Source organism: Anolis carolinensis, unplaced genomic scaffold, assembly GCF_035594765.1.
Source record: "Anolis carolinensis isolate JA03-04 unplaced genomic scaffold, rAnoCar3.1.pri scaffold_30, whole genome shotgun sequence".
Taxonomy (NCBI): domain Eukaryota; kingdom Metazoa; phylum Chordata; class Lepidosauria; order Squamata; family Dactyloidae; genus Anolis; species Anolis carolinensis.
The window spans coordinates 194,325-212,042 of NW_026943839.1; the positions used below are offsets into that span (position 1 = coordinate 194,325).

Here is a 17,718-nt window from a genome sequence, read left to right on the forward strand (position 1 = left end):
CCTTGTACTCGCTGAATTGCTGACCTGAAGGTTGGAGGTTCAAATCCGCAAGACAGGGCGAGCTCCCGTCTGTCAGCTCTAGCTTGTGGGGACATGAGAGAAGCCTCCCAGCAATACATCCAGATGTCTTATTATAATTTTCTATCCATTTATGTACATTCTATCATATTATTATTATTATTATTATTATTATTATTATTATTATTATTATTAAACCCTTGTAATCGCTGAACTGCTGACCTGAAGGTTGGAGGTTCAAATCCGCAAGACAGGGCAAGCTCCCGTCTGTCAGCTCTAGCTTCCCATGTGAGGACATGAGATAAACCTCACAACAGGATGGTAACACATCCGGGCAATGTCCCCAAAGCAGCGCCTTTGTAGACAGCCGATTCTCTCACACCAGAAGCGACTTGCAGTATGTTCTCAATTCACTTACATGATTCTCCTTTTCTTCGTCTGGACCAACTCGTCTAATTTTTTTTTCCAAAACGTTATTGTTTCTGTTGCAGGGTTGTTTCCCTTTCCTTCAATGAATATTCAATACATTTACCCCACATTTATGTCCTAAATATCCGTTTCCAAATACTCATTTTTAACTTCAGTGTCACAAGACAGTTTGTCATTGATTGCTATAAATTTCTCAAGATCAGGCAAAGGCAAACATTGGCTTTCCTCCCAGGTGTTTTGGACTTCAACTCCCACCATTCCTGGCCTCAGGCCCCTTCCTTTTCCCCCTCAGCCGCTTAAGCGGCTGAGGGGGAAAAGGAAGGGGCCTGAGGCCAGGAATGGTGGGAGTTGAAGTCCAAAATACATGGAGAGAAGATTGAAGTTTGCTTGCTGTTCAGCAGTGGAACTCTCTGCCTCAGCGGGAGTGTGGTGGAAGGAGGCTCCTTCTTTGGAGGCTTTGAATCAGAGGCTGGATGGCCATCTGTTGGGGGTGCTTTTGATGCAATTTTCCTGCTTCTTGGCAGAATGGAGTTGGACTGGATGGCCCACCAGGTCTGATGTTTACTACCGTGTTTCCCCGAAAATAAGACAGTGTCTTATATTAATTTTTGCTCCCAAAGATGCGCTAGGTCTTATTTTCAGGGGGTGTCTTATTTTTCCATGAAGAAGAATTCACATTTATTGTTGAACAAAAAAATGAACATTAATTGTCTACTGTACAGTAGTTATCACAAACCAGCATAACCAGACAAACTGTGAATCCTATCAAGAATTTCTTGTTACTACCATTATTTCCATGTACAACACTCTACCGTGTTTCCCTGAAAATAAGACAATGTCTTATATTAATTTTTGCTCCCAAAGATGCGCTAGGTCTTATTTTCAGGGGATGTCTTAGTTTTCTATGAAGAAGAATTCACATTTATTGTTGAACAAAAAAAATTGAACATTTATTATATACTGTACAGTAGTTGTCATCACAAACCAGCATAACCAGACAAACTGTGAATCCTATCAAGAATTTCTTGTTACTACCATTATTTCAATGTACAACACTCTATGGTACGTACGCTTACCTATCCTGCGTGATTGGCGTTCTGTTTGACAGGCATGCTTCCAAACAAAAACTTTGCTAGGTCTTACTTTCGGGGGAGGCCTTATATTTAGCAATTCAGCAAAACCTCTAATAGGTCTTATTTTCTGGGGATGTCTTATTTTAGGGGAAACAGGGTATGAGGCTTTTCTGTGGTATTTAATTGTTGTATTGCTGGAACTATTATAAAGGCTTCTTGATAGAAAGATATACTGTAGAGGCTTTTGAAAGTTGAAAATAGAATAAAAATTTATTTTCCTAAAACAGGCAAATAATTACCTTCAGAGAGGTACATAAGCGTAAAGGGTTACAGAAGTTCTTCAGCTTAACTGTTGCACCCCAAGGCGGCGTGAACACTGGAAACTAGACAGAGACCAATAATCATATAATATCTTTATCAAAGCAAATATAATTTCAGGACTGCATAAGCAGAAAGGATGAATGGGAAATAGTCCTTTGTGATGAGATATGAATAAGTCCAGAAAGATGAAGGAAAATGTCCAATATTATTGTCCAAAGTCCAAAACCGAAACACGCTCAAACTGTTGGGAAGTTTGAGCAGGGAACAACAAGGAAGCAAGGCTGAATGACAAGGTCCACAGTCACTAAGAGATCGTGGATATCAAAGCAGGAACAAGACTAAGCGAAGTTCAAACTTGATTCAGGAACAAGGCAAGGAAGTGAATTCACTCCGGTTTAAAACGGGAGTCGCGGCTCCACTTGGCCGCCAGAAACAGGAGGCTTGGCTTGGTGAAAACAGGGAACTGGAGTCGGTGAAGTGTTCTCAGGAAAACCCTACGTTGACACTGCAACTTGTCTGTAGTGCAAGGCACTTTTATCATCATCATCATCATCATCATCATCATCATCATCATCATCATCATCATCATCATTTAATTACTTATTAATCGCCCTCCATCCACGATGCTCTAGGCGATTTACAAGATAAAATTGTAAAGGATAAAAATACATACATACAAATATTGATAAAATTAACATAGATTAAAAGCTCTAGTAAAGAGCCATGTCTTGAGTGCGAGGGTAAAAGGCCCAAACTCACGCATGGCTCTCATATGGGGCGGCAAGGCATTCCATAAGGCTGGGGCAGAAATAGAAAAAGCTCTTTTATGGAACAAAGATCAGATCCCAATGAAGGTAGATCAAACTCCCCAAAAGTTCCCAAAGGAATCTTCTTACCCCTCGAGATGCCAAGCGGTTACTCCTTCTAAGCTCTTGTTTTTCTGATCTCTGACGACGCAAAAACTCCTTTCGGTTGAAGGGCACAGTCTCTGGGGAACTCTGGACATCTGGTTTAGCCACGGGAGTAACATCTCCAGTATCTCTCCCAATTAAGGAAGCATCTGAACTATCAACAGCCGGCAGCTGTAAGTGAAAGGAGCTCGAAGAACTGGGCAAAAGGTCAGAACCAGCTTCATCCTGGTCAAAGTTCATTCCTGGATCAGGTTCAGAAGCCAAAGGTGACTGGGGTATGACATTAACTTAGTTGTGTTTCAGATTACTTCACTTAGTTTCAAACAGTTCCAATCAAACCAAATTATCTATTGGTCACAGAAACCCTCGCTCTATTTGCTGAGAATAGTCATGAGTTCGACTAATCTAATCTAGATAGCCCCCTGGGTTGTTAACTAACTCTAACCTAGAGTCCTTCTATTAACCAGCCCAGTAGTGAGAGTCAATCTCTTGAATTATCTCCCCCAAGAGATCCAAACTGCCTGACCTATCCTGTCAGTTTTACAGCTCTCAGTTCTCTCACACACAACCAAAACTCCAAACTGCACTTTCCTCTCCAAAACCGAACTGCTTTGGAGCTCTTTTTTCTCTGCACTCTAAAACTTGGCTCCTCCCATTTGCTCTGGCCAATCCTAGGATTCTCTCTCTAAGCTCCTCCCCCTTTCTAACCACACTCAAGATGGCTGCCTGGTATTCCTCTACAAAATGGAGGCCTGCCTCACTCACTGTTACTCAAGCTTCATTCCCGGCCTAATAGGTAAGGTTCACTACAGCGTGCTTACAATGTTGACCGGGCTGGTTAGTAGCCAGCTGCAATAAATCACTACTGACCGAAAGTCGTGAGTTCAAAGCCTGAGCTGGATTGAATGCCCAACAGTTAAATAGCCCCAGCTTGTTGTTTACCTAAGCAACCCAAAAGATAGTTACATCTGTCAAGTAGGAAAATTTAGGGATTGCTTATGCGGGGAGGCTAATTTAATTTACGACACCATAAAAACGTCAGTGTTCAGAAAGGAATGAGGAAGTACTCCATCAAGGACTCGGTGTCACAGTGGATGATGAAGCTGCAGCTCCCCCTGTGGCCGGAATTGAGCATACTCCCATGAAGCCAGAAGCTGGAATATGTTAAATAGCCTCTGTGTCTGTCTGTCTCTGTGTTGTTTGTCTAATAATGGCTTTAGGGTGAGAAGGGCGGAATATAAATACTGTAAATAAAAAAAAATTGACAGCAAATTGGGAGGGAGAGCAAATACTCCAGAGAACAGGATCAGGATCCAAAATGACCTCACTGGATTAGAGACGATTGGCAAATTAAATTTCAACAATGACAAATGTAAGATACGACACTTAGGCAGAAAAAAATGAAAAGCCAAGATGCAGGATGGGTGATGCCTGGCTCCACAACGCTCCACGTGAGAAAGTTCTTGGGAGTCTTCGTGGAGGCAAGCTGAACACGAGCCAAGAGTGTGATGCAGCAGCTCAAAAAGCCAATGGGATTCTGGGCTGCGTCCAAAGGAGTCTAAAGTCCAGATGGAGGGAAGTCATTGTGCCCTTGTATTCTGCTGTGGTGTGAACTCTTTGCCTGGAAGGAGTCCAGAGGAAGAGGGAGATTCAAAGGATCAAAGATCTAGAGACCATGAATCCCTATGAGGAGCGTCTTAAAGACCTGGGCATGTTCATCCTTCAATGGGGCCATGGGTTTGAAAGACAGCAAAGGAGATTCCATTGAACATGAGGAAGAACTTCCTGACCGTAAGAAGAGCTGTTCAGCAGTGGAACTCCCTGCCTCAAAGACTAATGGAGGCTCATTTCTTGGAAGCTTTTAAACAGACGCTGGGTGGCCATCTGTCGGGAGAGGTTGATTGGTGTGTTCCTGCATGGAAGAATGGGGTTGCACTGCATGGCTCTATGAGAAGTTCTCCCATCCTCCTTCACGGGTGGTTTGCAAAAACCTCCTGTCAGGATGTGAAAGCCCAGCATTCGTAACAACTGTACTCTCCACATCCTGCCAGAGCAATGGGGGGTGGGAGATAATCTAAATGATAAGAGCCATTTGGCCAGGGATGGGTTTTATGGCCAGCTCTGGTTTTTCAAGCCTGGGAAAGGACCATATAACAGATACGTGTGAATGTGGGGAGGGAGGAAGGTAGGAGGTGGATATATTCGGGGTTTGGGGCGAATACGTCAGTTCTAGCTTCGTTTTCATCTTGTAAAGAAGGTGCTCAATAAAGCATTTCCACGGAACTGCCTGTGTGAGCCTGTTTTGAGTCCTATAGCTTTCAAGAGCCGACACCTCCTTCCTCCCAAAAGACAAACTTTTCTGTCATCTGCAGATTAATCCTCTTCAAATTAAACCAGTCAATCAAAACTTTATTACAGTCCGAAGACCCAGGTGCAAAACTGCAGACAGATTTAAAACTGCAGTAATAAAATGCAGGATGGCGTGCCATGCAAGAGGCATGAGAGCAAGTAGAAACCGCAAGCAGAGACAGGAAGTTTGTCTAACCCTGTAGATCTGGCATGGGCCAACTTCGGCCCTCCCTCCAGAAGTTTTGGACTCCAACTCTCACAATTCCTAATTGTTAGGAATTGTGGAGTCGGAGTCCAAAACACCTGGAGGGAACACCTGCTGTAGATCAAAGAGGGACAGGAGGGTAGAGCAATGGGGAGAATGTGGGTGGCCAGGGGCCCAGAGCCCTCTTAAGGGAGCCAGTTCCTTGACACCCTATCCCCGAGCCTTCTGTTGGCCTCGTCGGACCAGGCAGCAAACTCGGCGTCATCCATCTCTGGGGCCAGCTGGTTGCTGGCCTCCAGTGTGTGATTGCTCCCTCCGATGACCTCTTGACACTCGGGGCACCGGCTGCGCTGACTGGCACCCCCGCACTCGCCAATCACGTAGACATGGCCGTTGCGGCACTTGAACCAGTGGCCACGTGTCGTTCCGCTGACGGCAGCAACGATCTGCCGCTTCTCCGCCTCGGTGATGCCCAGCCCGGACACCGGGAGGAGGGCCTTCAGGGCCTCCATCTCTTTCTTGACCAGTCGCTCAGCCTCCGGGGTGAACCTCTCAGGCCCCTCCAGGAGCCGCCGGAGGGTGCTGACCATCCCCGCCGTGGAGTCGTCCATCTTGCCCTGGGCGGCCTGGCACCTGCCCAGCAGCTCCACCAGGAAGGCCAGCCGCTGGAATTCGCGCTGCAGCTCGGACACCTCCTGGCCGGTGAAGCTGAGTCGAGGCCGTTCCAGCCAACTGGCTGCCTCTGCCATCCGCTTCTTCACTCCCTCCCACTCGCCGGACCGGCCCTTCCTCACCGCCTCGGTCAGTTCTGCCAGCCGGACATAGAAGTTCATGAGATTCTCCACAAAGATCAGGCCCTGGACGGAGGCAGACAGTGGCCCCTCCAGCATCTTCTGTAGCTGTGTGTATTCCGCCGGCATGTTGACCCGCAGAGTGATTTTCTCCTTTAACGCTGCCTTCAGTCTCTGGGCGCCGGAGGCTATTTCCTCAGGGGAGCCCTGGATCTTGCACTTCACGAGCTCTACCTCCGCCAGGCTCCTCTTCACCAGCGCTCCGTAGCGGAGGTTTTTCCGGATGGGCGTCCGGCAGGAAGGGCACACCTTGAGCTTCACGGCCGCTTCGCTCTGCTCCCCCTCTTCCTCCTCTTTTGCCGCCTCCTCGTCCATGTAGACGTCCAGGCCTTGAGACTCAAAGATGTGGCCGCAGTCCTCCAGCTGCACGAAGCGGGCCCCCGGCTCATCCTCGAACCCGAAGAAGATCTGGGTCAGCTCCTCGTGGTTGCAGACCAAGCACTTCTTAGGGCAGGGCTCCCCGCAGAGGCCGGCACAAGGGTGGCCACAGCGGAGTCTCTGGGGGCAGGCCACATTGCAACGGGGCCGGTCACAGGGCTCTGAGCACAGTCGGCCGCACTGGTAGTGCTCACAGCGCCACTCGCAGGGCTCCACGCAAGGAGGGCAGGGCTCGCCGCAGGTCTTCTGGCAGCGGCTGTGGATGCAGCGGATCTGGCAGGGCCGCCGGCAGGGTGGGCAATCGCTGGTGCAGGGCTGGAGGCACTCATGGCCACAAACCAGGAGCTGCTTGCAGGCGCTGGCACACGCCATGTGGAATCGACCGCCAAAGCAAGAGTGACAGGAGCCGGGGCATGGGTGGCCACATTCCAGGAGAGTAGGGCACTTGGCCTGACAGGGCACAGGCCTCCCATCCCTCACCTCCTCTGCGATGGAGCAGGAGAGCTCTTGGCTGTGCCCGCACTTCAGGGTGATCTGGACCTTCTCTGGGCAGCGCTGGGTGCACACCTGGCCACAGGTCATCCGACACTTGTGGCCGCAGCTCAGGTCCCTTGAGCAGGGCTCCTGGCAGGAGAACTCCTCTGCAGGAGTGGCACAGGGCACCTGCTGCAGGTGGCCGCAGCCGGGCAATGTCTTCGGCACCTTCACTTGGCACTCCCCGCAGGGCTGGGAGCACAATCTGGGGCAGCGGTGCCCGTCGGCACAGCGTGTCTTCTGGCAGGGCTTCATGCACTTGAACTCCCGGTGGAAGGGGTCGTAAGGGTGGCAGGCCCGTGGGCAGACGTGGCCACAGCCCAGCCGGGCCTCGCAGGGACGGCTGCAGCCCCCCTCAGGGACACTGGCAAAGTCCTCGGCCTGTGCCACCTCCGTGTGGGTCTCGGGGTGGTTCTGGCAAGAGAGCACCATGGCGCGGCCCACCTGGCCCTTCTCACGCAGCGTGTGGGCGATCTTACTCCAGAGCGGGACCTGGCTCAGCATGCCCAGGTTGCCGATGCAGAAGAGGCCCTTCTTGGCCCGGGAGAGGGCCACGCAGACACGGTTGGCGGCCTGCAGGAAGCCCACCCGGCCCTCGAGGTTGCTGCGCACCAGGGACAGCAGCACAATGTCATTCTCCTCACCCTGGTACTTGTCCACCACGTGGACCTTCACTCCCTGGAAGGTCTTGGCCGGGAGCAGCTTGCGCAGACAGAAGAGCTGCCCCGTGTAGGTGGTGAGGATGGTGATCTGCGAGGGCTGGTAGCCCTGGCACAGCAAGTACTGGCACAGCCGCACCAAGAACTGGGCCTCGTGCTGGTTCTGGTGGCTCTTCCCTTCCTGCAGTGACTGCTCCGGGACGTTGTGCTCCACAAAGAAGAGGTTGGAGGAGACTCCCTGGGAAGGAAGGAGGGCAGTGGCAATGAGGGGATCAGCCTCCAGACCACAACAGGTGCCATCCGCTCAAAGGTGGGAGAACACCCCAGGTGAGGGGAACACAGGACTCACCTTGATGCTTTCATATTCGAGGACAGATGGGTGGTTCTCCAGCTCTGCATAGATGTGGGGTGTGAGCAGACGGGCGATCTCTGGCCTCATGCGATGCTGCAAAGCCAGACCCAATTACAAAATTGCGATGGGGGAAGGTGGCAGAGGAACCCCTCAAGCCCAGGTTGCCTTCTTTGCTGCCAACGTCCAGATGGTCACAGGCAGGCATGCCATCCCATTGGCTCATCAGAGTTGGCCCGAAAATGAACAACCTCACCCCCACCCGTAATGGCCCCATTGCTCCTCACCTGGTAGTTGAGGCGGACAAAAGGGAGTCCGGCCGTGACCAGCCGCTCAAAGAGGGAGACCTCCAGGTGGAAGTTCTTGGCCAGATCGTAGACATTGGCGCTGGGGCGAAGCTGCAAGGAAACGTGTTAGAGTTTGAAAGAATATCAGTACTCAATTCTGCTGCACAGCCCTGTTCAATAAAGTATGTTTAAAGGCTAGAAAGTTATCCAACAGAGAGAGCGCCTGAGGGTGGGGAGAAGTGGGGTGCTCCTATGACCCCACCCCCTTACCTGCTGGTGGTCCCCAATGAGGATGATGTGCTGGCAGCCTCTGCTGAGGGTGGTGATGGTGTGGGCCTCCAGCACTTCGGCTGCCTCTTCCACAACCACCACGCGAGGAGACAGCTCCTGAAGGACCTGCCGGTACCTGGCCGCACCTGGAGAGGAAAACGGGGCGGAGGCCTTAGAGCAGCAGTAGTTTTTTAAAGAAGATTGAGAACTATAGCCATAGAGTCATAGACTTGGGAGGGTTCCCAGAGGCCATCCATCCAACCCCAGCCGCAAGTGGCTGCTGGCCTCCTTCTGAAAGTGTCCAGAGAGAGCGCCCACGTCCTCCCTGGGCAACTGGCTCCACTGCTGAACGGCTCTGACTGTCAAGAGACTATTTCTTTTTTTTACAATGCCGTTTATTATTATTATTACAGTAGAGTCTCGCTTATCTGACATGAACTGGCGGGCAGAATGTCGGATAAGCGAAACTGATGGATAATAAGGTGGGTGGAAGAAGACTTTGCCACCTTCCTTCACTTGCCCTCCCTCGCTTGCTCACTTGCCCACCATGCCGGGTCCTGGCAGCACCAGGCTCTGGCCTGGTGAGTGAGAGACCAAACGAGGGCCTTTGCCGCCCTCCTTCACTTACCCCCCCCTTGCTCGCTCACCATGCCAGGTCCTGGCAGCACCAAGCCCTGGCCTGGTGAGTGAGAGAGTGAACGAGGAAGGGAGGGCCTTTGCCACCCTCCTTTCACTTGCCTCCCATCCCTCGCTCGCACGGTCACTCACCAGGCTGGGTCTCGGCAGCGACGGCGGCAGCACCAGGACCCCACCTGGCGAGTGAGTGAGTGAGTGAGGGAGGGAGGGGGTGCCTGCCCTGGATATTGGATAATACGGTGTGTCGGATGAGCGGAAGTTAGATAAGCGGGACTCTACTGTATTTCCAAAGTGTACTCATAATAACATGGCTATTGATATACAAAGCCACCAATCAACATTAGTAATTTTCCACTTTCAATAACAGTAAAACCCAAGTGCCGGGTTCCTGACCCGAGGCAGAATAGCGGGGTAGCATGGCTTCCCTGGATCGAGGCATGAGGCTCCTCTTGATGAAGGCCAAAACCCCATTGGTTTTTTGAGCTGCCGCATGACATTCCTGGCTCCTGTTCCCCTTCCTCCCCACGAGGACTCCAAGTTCTTTTCCACACGTCCTGCTGTTGAGCCAGGCATCATCCCCCGTTCTGTCTCTTTGTATTTCATTTCTTCTGCCTGAGTGGAGTCTCTTGCATTTGTCCCTCTTGTGAGTTGTGGCCCATCATCTCTCTCATCTGTGAAGATTGTTTTGGATTCTGCCCCTGTCTTCTGGAGTCTTGGCAATCCCTCCCCATTTGGTCCCATCTGCAAACCCGATGATCCTGCCTTCTAACCCTTCATCTAAGCCAGTGGTTCCCAAACTTATTTGGCCTCCCGCCCCCTTTCCAGAAAAAATATTCCTCAGCGCCCCCTGGAAAATAATTTTTTAAAATTTTTTAATAGCAATTAAACAGAAAAATACATGCATTAATGCATATGGCAAATGCGCCTCTGGCCATCACCACCCCCCTGGATCACTGCAGTGCCCACCAGGGGGCAGTAGCGCCCACTTTGGGAATCACTGATCTAAGCCGTTAATAAAGATCCTGAACGGAACCGGGCCCAGGAGGGAACCCTGCTGATGGCACTCCACGTGTCACTTCTTTCCAGGATGAAGAAGATGCACTGGGGAGAAGCACCCTTTGGGTTTGTTCACTTATTTTTATTTATTTATTTATTTTTCAAACTTATATGCTGCCACTCCCCTAGGGCTTGGGGCGGCTTACAAGAACCGGCTAAAATCAACAATTTTAAAACATCTTAAAACATCTTTAAAACATCTTAAAAACATCCTAAAAGCACCTTTTAAAACATCTAACAGAACTCAAAGGCCTGCCGAAACAGGTGTGTCTTACATGCCCTGCGGAAAGTCGACAAGTCCCGCAAGGCACGGACTTCAGGTGGCAAAGTGTTCCAGAGAGATGGTGCCACTGCTGAAAAGGCTCTGCGTCTAGTTGCAGTTAGATGCAAAGCCTTAAAACTGGGGGCTTCCAACAGGTCTTGGTCCTCAGAACGGAGGGATCTCTGGGGTTTGTAGGGAGTGAGGCGGTCCCTCAGGTACATCGGCCCTAGACCATGTAAGGCCTTAAAGGTAAGTACCATCACTTTGAAAGTGATCCGGTGCTCAATTGGTAACCAGTGCAGCTGCCGTAAGATTGGTGTTATGTGGCATCCCATCGGGACTCCCGCAAGGAGCCGGGCAGCTGCATTTTGCACCAATTTGAGCTTCCAGATCACCGACACAGGAAGGCCGATGTAAAGGGCATTGCAGTAGTCCAGTCTCGAGATGACCGTAGCCTGGATCACCATAGCCAGGTTGTCCCTAGACAGAGAGGGGGCTAGCTGTCTAGCCTGCCGAAGATGAAAAAAGGTGGTTTTGCTAACGGCAGAGACCTGGGCCTCCATCGTCAGTGAAGGGTCCAAGAGGACTCCCAGACTCTTTACTAGTGAAGACGGGCGTAGCACTTCGCCATCCAGGATAGGCAACTGGATATCCCCACTGCCCGGTCGGCCCAGCCATAGGATCTCCGTCTTTGCTGGATTCACCCTCAACCTACTGGAACGTAACCATCCAATAATGGCCTTGAGGCACTGATGAAAATTGTTGGGTACAGACTCCGGTCGGCCCTCCATCTTTAACACAAGCTGAGTGTCGTCAGCATATTGATAACACTCGAGCCCGAAATCTCGGACCAACTGAGCAAGTGGTCGCATATAGATGTTAAACAACAGAGGGGAGAGAATGGCCCCTTGAGGAACCCCACAAAGTAGAGGGGACCTTTCAGAGACCAGGCCTCCCCTCTCCACTCGCTGTCCACGGTTGTGAAGAAAGGAGGCCAGCCAATTTAAAGCTGTCCCCCTGACTCCAACAACGGCAAGGCGGTGGGTCAAAAGATTATGATCGACTGTGTCAATTACTTAGCCAATTACAGATCCAAAAATTCCTCTTCTCCCTCCCCTTCCTCTTCTTCCTCCTTTCTCTTTCTTTCTCTTCCCCTTCCCCCTCTTTCTCTTCTCCTCATCTCTTCCCCTTCCCCTCACCTGTGGTGGTCATCCCCACAACCTTTGCCTGCTTCAGGATCCAGAGATCCTCCTGGAGACGCAGCTCGGCCAGGCGGTCAGCCGCTTCCTGGTACTTTTCCTCGTGCCTCAGGATCGTGCGCCGGATCTCTGCCTGGTACTTCTGCACCCAATGCCTGTTGCAGGGGAAGCAGGTGTGAGTCCTGGTCCTGGGGCTGGAATCCCCGACCTCCCAGGTGTCTTGAGAGCAGGGTTACCTGTAGAGGTGCCAACGAGAGGCCAAGGGCAGGCGCCAGACGTCCCGAACGGCCTCCGCCTCCTCGGCGCTCATCCCCTCCGGCTTCTCCAGCTCCTTCTTCACCTGCTGCTTCAGCTTCTTTTTCTGGCCAGGCTGCATCTGGAGCAAGAAGAGACCCGGCAAGCGGATGAGCATCGAGGGGGAAAGCAAAAGCTCGCCTCCTAGAATCATAGCATTGGAGGAGACCCCAGGGGCCATCCTGTCCAACCCCCTCCTGCCCTGCAGGAAAAGCAAAACCTCCCATCTTGGAATCTTGGAATCAAGGGAGAGAGCAATTCGGGACAGTGTGTCCGGCTGTCTTGTTTCCACCTCTGTTTCCTAGATCTATGTAACTGAAAGTGTTTTTGCTTCCTGTCTGCATTAGCGGTCACTTGCCACTTTGTCCCATAAGCCTTTGATGCGCTTTTTTGCCCTTTGTTGGGGAAGGGAGCATCACGAGGCCCCTCTCTGCTTCAAGAGGCCTTAGGTGTTGTGACTCAGCAGCAGCAGAGCCAGAGTGAAGATGAGGAAGGGGATTTTGGGTTACAGATGCAGGAGACAGCAGATGATGGGATGCAAGATGAATTCCAGGATGATGTCATGGGGATGGGAAATCATGGAGTTATACAGGCTGGTTCAGAAGCGCAGCCTGTGGATGAACTCTTGAACCAGCCTGTCATAGATAAAAACCAGGGAGACATTCCCATGGGAAATAATGAGCTGGATTTGTCTCAGGCTCCTGTTCAGGTGCAAGATAATGAACTATTTGACCTTGACTGTCAGGAAGCTCCATTGCTATCTCGGGCAGATCGTTGGCAATGGAAAGGAATGCCTCAGCATAGCTTGAGATTAGCTGGAAAACGGGAGGCCACTGAGGGGAAGAGAAATGCATTTCTCAGTTGCTTTTAAAACTGTGTGTTGAGAGACAAATCTCTGTCAAAGCAAATTCTCGCTTCATCAGAGTGGATGGTCTATGTCTTCATGCTTTGGAAATTCTCCTGTTTATGAATCCTTGTAACCTGTGGACTATTATATCTTTGGAAAAGGACTTTTGCTTTTTGCCTATGGATTACTGGATCTATTGACTCTATCTTACAACTACTTTGGGAACTATATTTCTGCCTGCTTTGATATTATATATATACACACTACTTTTGCTCAATAAAACTACAAAAGACTATCTTCTGTGTGTGGCTTGGTGTCAATAACAAGGTGAACTATTCTGAGGCGCGACATGAGACACATTCAGCATTAGGAATCCATCTTCCAAGGCTAGGTAGCTTTCTTTTGCTTACGTACTCTTTTATCTGAGATGTACTGTATTTTATCAAGCCTAATGTGCATCATTTTTTCAGCTAATGTCAAGGGAATGGTTGATATAATGAAATGTTTAACTCATTGTTTCAATGTAAGTGTGTGTGTTTGCTTCAGAAAGCGATCCAGTACAGAAGTTGTTAATCGCATAGAGCAATGATTATTGTAAGCCGCCCTGAGTCCCCTGATGGGTGAGAAGGGCGGGGTAGAAATGATGTAATAAAAATAAATAAATAAATAAATAAATGATTTACTGCCTAGAGGGTAAAAGAATGTGACTTCTGCTTTTGCCTGTGTAGAAGGAAATATGTCACAGACAATGGAATTTGGGAGGTGCTATTCTTTACTGATAAGAGTTCTTGTAGTCACCATCAATCTTTCTGTTAGAGCAACATGTGTCCGAGCACCTCTGGCTTCTGTTTGTGTATATACCTGTAATAAAGACTAATTACTGCAACAGAGGGGAGAATTGAAACAGCTGGCCGTAAGTGTCTCAATATATCTGCCTCACATCAATCAAGTGTAACCCAGCACTTGACAGCTAAAACACATGGCGAAAATTAGGGTGTGCATTAGTATCAAGTACTACGGTAACTAAGCACTCAGGCAAAATAAAAGGGGAAGCTGTTTCAGAAGTGCCATGAGGCCTGCAAACATGAAGCAGTCATTGGGAAAAGAGGAAGCAAAGACATGAGAGAAGGAAACTTCATGCTTTTCTGCCTGCACTTCCCAAGGTTAGACTGCTTCTGAAGGCAAATGAAGGACTGGGGTCCCCAAAGTGATTTTTTCCACCTCCTCCACTTGAAACATAATCTACCCCAACTGGCATTCATTGAGGGTCTCCCTTTCAAATATGAATTAGCACTGGCCCTGCTTCCTAATTTCCAAGATCAGATAGGACTTTCCTCACTTTAAAACCTGCAGAGTTCTGGGGCTTGTAGTTCAGTGAGTCCCAGGACTTCTCTTGCTGAGAATGTGTTGTAGATCAGCCAAAGGCTGATAGTTTAGCTGAGGATTTAAGAGAGGATTGTGGGTTTTCCTGTAGCACAAAGTGATGGGCTCTCAAGTCTGGGAAATGATGTTTCTCCTGGTGAGAAAACTGGCTCAGAAAGTGAAGGGCCTCAAGGCCAGTACGAGGAGTCAGAAGTAGCAATAGTAGATAAGGATTCGACTGAAGAGCTGAGTGATAAGAAGGGTTCCCAGGAGAAGCCACCTGTACTATGAAGATCAAGAAAGGTCCCTGTTTACAAATCACAGCCGAAAATAGAGTATGCCGAGCTGAGAAATTACGTTGGAAAGTTGGAGAAAACATTCACGGGAGACATAACGCTTTCATGGGTGGCTATTGAACAAGTTGTTTACTTTAAGGGCAGTTCAGGCAACGCTGTGTTAGAGTGAGAAGCTCAGCCTGAGTTCTCTTGTTCTTGGTTCAAGTCAAGCCTTGGTTCTGGATTTTAATATCTTGGAAGTTTTGACTGTTCCTGTTCATGTATTCCTGCCCATATTTTTTTTACTAATTATGCCTTTTTGCATGTGAACTTTTGCTATAACTGTGATTTCTGGCTGTTCTTGGATTTTGTCACCTCTGGAACTGCATGAGGCAATTGGATTATTATTTGCTTATTTGTTGCTGAATCTTATCTTCTTTCCTTATTTCTGCTTTTTGCCTGCTTTTTATGTGTTTTTACAATAAACTGTGTGCTTATTCCTGGACTCTTGTGTGGTGCGGTGGTCATTTATTTATTTACAGTATTTATATTCCACCCTTCTTTCTCACCCCGAAGGGGACTCAGGGCGGATCACATTATATACATATAGGGCAAACATTTAATGCCCATATACACATAGAACCGAGACAGAGACAGACGCAGAGGCAATTTAACCTTCTCCTGAGGGGATGTTCGATTCTGGCCACAGGGGGGAGCAGCTGCTTCATCATCCACTGTGACGGCACTTCCTCATTCCAACATTGTAAATTAGTTAAATTTGCCTCTCCTCTTTATAAGTGGTACCTTATTTTCTACTTGATAGATGCAACTATCTTTCGGGTTGCTAGGTCAGCAACGAGCAGGGGCTGTGGCGCAGACGGGAGAGCAAACCAGCTGCAGTTAACTGCAATAAATCACTGACCAGGAGGTCATGAGTTCGAGGCCCACTCGAAGCTATGTTGTTTGTCTTTGTCTTATGTTAAAAAGGCTTTGAATGTTTTCCTATATGTGTAATGTGATCCGCCCTGAGTCCCCTTCGGGGTGAGAAGGGCGGAATATAAATGCTGTAAATAAATAAATAAATAAATAAATAAATATTTTTTATTTTTTTAATTGATGGGCGCTCACCCTGCCACGGGCTGGCCTCGAACTCATGACCTCACGGTCAGAGTGATTTATTGCAGCAGGCTGCTTTACCAGCCTGTGCCACAGCCCGGCCTGGAGTACAAGAGAATGGGAAAGACTCTCAGTAAGCTACAAGCCCCAGAATCTTGCAGTCACAGACTCTAAATCCTATTTTTGTGGGAAGGGGTGATTGCTTTTGGAGTTTTTAGTTTCCATGATCTCTTCCAGTAAGGGGGATTTTCCATGAGATTTGCTTGTGGTTCTCTTTTGCAGCTCAAAGTAGATGTGGGGTCTAAAGTGTTTGAGTTTTAAAATATGCTAACCTATTCTGAAGATAAAATGCTGGGTTACTTTAAGTATTTTAAGTGATGAGTCACGGTTACAGTGATTAAACATCCGGTGCATAAGACAATGAAAGCATGAATGGAACATTGCATCATGCAAGTGTATAGAAGAACACCAACAGAATGAGTTGGAGTCGGATAATGTGATGATGATGTCTGGCAAATTGGAGGATTCTGGAGAGAGATGGGAATACTGTAAATAGCTGCAACAAACGATAAAGCCTTCCTGTGGAAAGAAGCTCCTGCACCTGCTGTTTATTGCAAGTATTGCTCACATACTGTAGGCCAGTGGTTCTCAACCTTCCTAATGCCATGGCCTCTTAAACCAGTTCCTCACGTTGTGGTGACCCCCAACCATAACATTATTTTTGTTGCTACTTCATTACTGTCATTTTGCTACTGTTATGAATCGTAATGTAAATATCTGATCTGCAGGATGTATTTTCATTCACTGGACCAAATTTGGCACAAATACCCGATACTCCCAAATTTGAATATTGGTGGAGTTTGGGGGCGGAATTGATTTTGTCACTTGGGAGTTGTAGTTGCTGGGATTTATAGTTCACCTACAATCAAAGAGCATTCTGAACTCCACCAACGAGGGAATTGAACCAAGTTTGGCACACAGAACTCCCATGACGAACAGAAAATACAGGAAGGGTTTGGTGGGCATTGACTTGAGTCTGGGAGTTGTAGTTCACCTACATCCAGAGCACTGTAGACTCAAACAATGATGGGTCAGGGCCAAACATGGCACAAATACTCAATATGCCCAAATGTGAACAATGGTGGAATTTGGGTAAAATAGACCTTGACATTTGGGAGTTGTAGTTGCTGGGATTTATAGTTCACCAACAATCAAAGAGTGCCTTGAACCCTACCAATGATAGGATTGGGCCAAACAGGCAAAGAGATCTTTAGTATATCCCCATACCCAAAAAGGGAAACACTAAAAAATGCTCAAACTTCCGTCCAGTGGCCCTTATTTCCCATGCCAGTAAGGTCATGCTCAAGATCCTGCAAGGCAGACTCCAGCAAGACATGGAGAGAGAGTTGCCAGATGTCCAAGCTGGGTTCAGAAAAGGCAGAGGAACCAGAGACCAAATTGCCAATATCCGGATGCTGGATAATGGAGGAAGCCAGGGAGTTTCAGAAAAACATCTACTTCTGCTTTATTGACTATTCCAAAGCCTTTGACTATGTGGACCATAACAAACTGTGGCATGTTCTTGGTGGTCTGGGGAGACCAAGTCACCTTGTCTGTCTCCTGAGAAATCTGTATAAAGACCAAGTAGCCACAGTCAGAACAGGCCACGGAACAACAGACTGGTTCCAGATTGGGAAAGGAGTGTGGACATCAGAGCTGCATCCTCTCACCCTCCCTATTCAACTTGTACGCAGAACACATCATGCAACGTGAGGGTCTTGACGAATCCAAGGCCGGAGTTAAAATTTCTGGAAGAAACATTAACAACCTTAGGTATGCAGATAATACCACTCTGATGGCTGAAAGCATGGAGGAGCTGAGGAGCCTTCTCACCAAAGTGAAAGAAGAAAGTGCAAAAGCCGGGTTGCAGTTAAACATCAAGAAAACCAAGATCATGGCAACCACACCTATTGATAACTGGCAAATAGAGGGAGGAAACGTGGAGGCAGTGACAGACTTTATATTTCTAGGTGCGAA

The 17,718-nt window shown here is 48.6% G+C and overlaps 1 protein-coding gene across 1 annotated transcript in view; it reads right to left on the bottom strand.

Annotated features, from left to right (window-relative positions):
* Positions 1-1,762: 1,762 nt before the first annotated feature.
* LOC100565406 (NFX1-type zinc finger-containing protein 1) overlaps positions 1,763-17,718 on the bottom strand; it is a 40,853-nt gene continuing 24,897 nt past the window's right edge. Inside the window, exons 8-13 of the mRNA XM_062966801.1 lie at positions 12,024-12,163; positions 11,788-11,942; positions 8,635-8,780; positions 8,365-8,475; positions 8,078-8,173; positions 1,763-7,966 (exon numbers count right to left, since the gene is read on the bottom strand). Coding sequence (XP_062822871.1) covers positions 5,492-7,966; positions 8,078-8,173; positions 8,365-8,475; positions 8,635-8,780; positions 11,788-11,942; positions 12,024-12,163 — 3,123 coding nt within the window. The 3' untranslated portion in view covers positions 1,763-5,491. The remainder of the gene's footprint in view (positions 7,967-8,077; positions 8,174-8,364; positions 8,476-8,634; positions 8,781-11,787; positions 11,943-12,023; positions 12,164-17,718) is intronic.